The sequence below is a fragment of the Rhagoletis pomonella genome, unplaced genomic scaffold, assembly GCF_013731165.1.
Source record: "Rhagoletis pomonella isolate Grant_MI unplaced genomic scaffold, Rhpom_1.0 Rhpom_scaffold_21610, whole genome shotgun sequence".
Taxonomy (NCBI): Eukaryota; Metazoa; Arthropoda; class Insecta; order Diptera; family Tephritidae; genus Rhagoletis; species Rhagoletis pomonella.
Genome location: NW_023480123.1, coordinates 1 through 2237, shown reverse-complemented (window position 1 = coordinate 2237; position 2237 = coordinate 1). Strand labels below are relative to the sequence as shown.

At 35.2% G+C, this 2237-nt stretch overlaps 1 protein-coding gene across 1 annotated transcript; it reads left to right on the top strand.

Moving 5' to 3' along the window:
• Nucleotides 1-1526: 1526 nt before the first annotated feature.
• On the top strand, nt 1527-2132 carry LOC118732517 (putative nuclease HARBI1). The gene is made up of 3 exons (XM_036461647.1): nt 1527-1535; nt 1567-1684; nt 1753-2132. The coding sequence occupies exons 1-3, from the start codon at nt 1527-1529 to the stop codon at nt 2124-2126; spliced, it is 501 nt and encodes a 166-aa protein (XP_036317540.1). The 3' UTR covers nt 2127-2132.
• The last annotated feature ends 105 nt before the right edge of the window (nt 2133-2237 follow it).

Below are 2237 nucleotides of genomic sequence, written 5' to 3'. Positions count from 1 at the left end.
TAAAAAGCAAAAATGTTTTATAAGGTAGATTTATATTTTGAGGATAGTTATAATGTTGAACCGCGAGTTAACCTTCTTCGTCAGCGGCGTTTTATTAGGGATTACTCCAATCCTATGGAGTTACCGTCCACAGTGTAAATATCCAGTGCATATACGTTATTCAATGAAACACAAAATTTATTTATATATATGTATTTAAAATTTTATAGCGAATTTTCGGCTAAGCAAAGACGCATTTATGTATGTGCTGGACAAAATCAAAGACAAATTTAATTGCCGTCTGTCCTCATCTGTAACGTTAATGCTAAAATTGTGTTGCGCGCTCAGATTTTTTGCGCATGGCAGTTATCAACATGCTGTAGGAAATGAGTATCAATTGGGTCTTGCTCAACCTACAGTTTCGCTCATTTTAAAAGAGGTACTGCTCATTTTGGAAAGAGAAATTTGCAGTACTTCGATAATCTCAGAAATGACAGAAGAAGAGAAGCAATATGCAAGGAGCCAATTTTTCTCCAGATGAGGAATACCCAACGGGATTGGCAGTGTTGATGGAACACATAATGCGATTTATGCACACACCGCAAATAGACACCTCTATCTAAATAGAAAAGGCTTTTTAGCATAAATGCTATGATTGTCACCCCTATGCTGTAATCCGAATGTTCGTAGCTACGAATTCGTAGCTCCGTTCCGAAAATTCGAAAATTGATATGCTGTAATCCGATCGTAACTTTCAGCGGCGCTGCTAGCTAAAAATGTGAAATTCGAAGTTCTTAATCAGCTGCTTTGACAGAAACAAATCAAAATAAATATAATCGCAAGTGAATATTGAAAAAAAAAAAAAAATTGTTTAATCATTATTTGAAAAGACTTTTACTTAATTAAGTATAATACAAAGGATTCAGTTGACGGTGCACTTTTGTCCCAGGAGGAAGAACACCTAACAGTTGCATTAATATACAAAGGAGATTGATAGAAAATTGTTCTGTTAGCTTAAATGATAAAATGTAAGCTCCCTCTTTTTAAGGGCCTCCATTTCACTAGATATTGACCTGCTTTAATTCTTGGAATGCTTTCCCAAAATTCCAGCACATCCTCTTAGCCCCTTTTACAAAGCTTCGACCAATGTCCGGCCCTTCGCTCGTGCAATCCATCAGTTTTTCGTATTGCGAGCGATTTGTTGTGATCTTCGATCTGATAATTTTGTAAACATTTAATAATAAATATTTTTTTTCTATTCACACTTCAACTTACATACATACATACTTTTGCGTTTGCACACTTTACTTTATTGATATTTTAAAATAATTTGCTTCGCTCCGACACGAGTTGCTATTCGTACAAAATTTCCGACAAATGACAGCTACGTCGGATTCAGGCATACCAACATTACGTATTTCGAAGATGGCCTACGAATTTCGAAATTACGATACGACAACGCGGATTAAAGCATACCAATTTTACGATTCGTAGCAAAATCGAATCTACGACGGATTACAGCATAGGGGTGTGTAAGTTTCTGAGAAATGAATACAGTAACATTGATAAACAAATTGTATATTACAGGCTAGCAATCCTGACATAAATATCCGTTTTGTGGATGCTAGATATGCTGGTTCTACACATGATGCTCTCGTGTGGAACAATATTTCATTAACGACTTATTTGGAGAATATTTTTTTAGGTACTTTAAAATTGTTACATCAACACAAAATTAATGTTAACACTATTTAAAAAACTACTTATTTGTAGGAGACTCCGGATACCCGCTTAGTCCTTATTTACTAACACCCTTCCGCCATGCAGAGTCTGGAACTAGGGAGGCAATTTTTAACAAGATACACGCGAAAGCTAGAAACGTTGTTGAACGTACGATTGGATTTTTAAAGTGCCGCTTTCGATGTCTCCTGAGTGATCGAAAAATGCATTACGATCCTGCTAAAGCAACATCCATTATAAATATTTGTTGCGCTTTCCACAATATTTGTAAGAAATTTAGAATCAGTGATCCAGATGAAGCTGAAATTTTTATTGACACCGTTGAATCATCAGAGCCAATCAGTGAAGATGCCAAAAATACATCAGGAGAGCGCCGCAGAAGGCAAATAGCTGATGCTTTGTTGTAAAATTAATTGCAGTTCGGTTTCCTGAATAAATTCAAAATCATTTACCTTACTTTTGTTCTCATTGTTTCATTTTATACTTCAGAATTCTTTATTATATACATGTTAAATTAA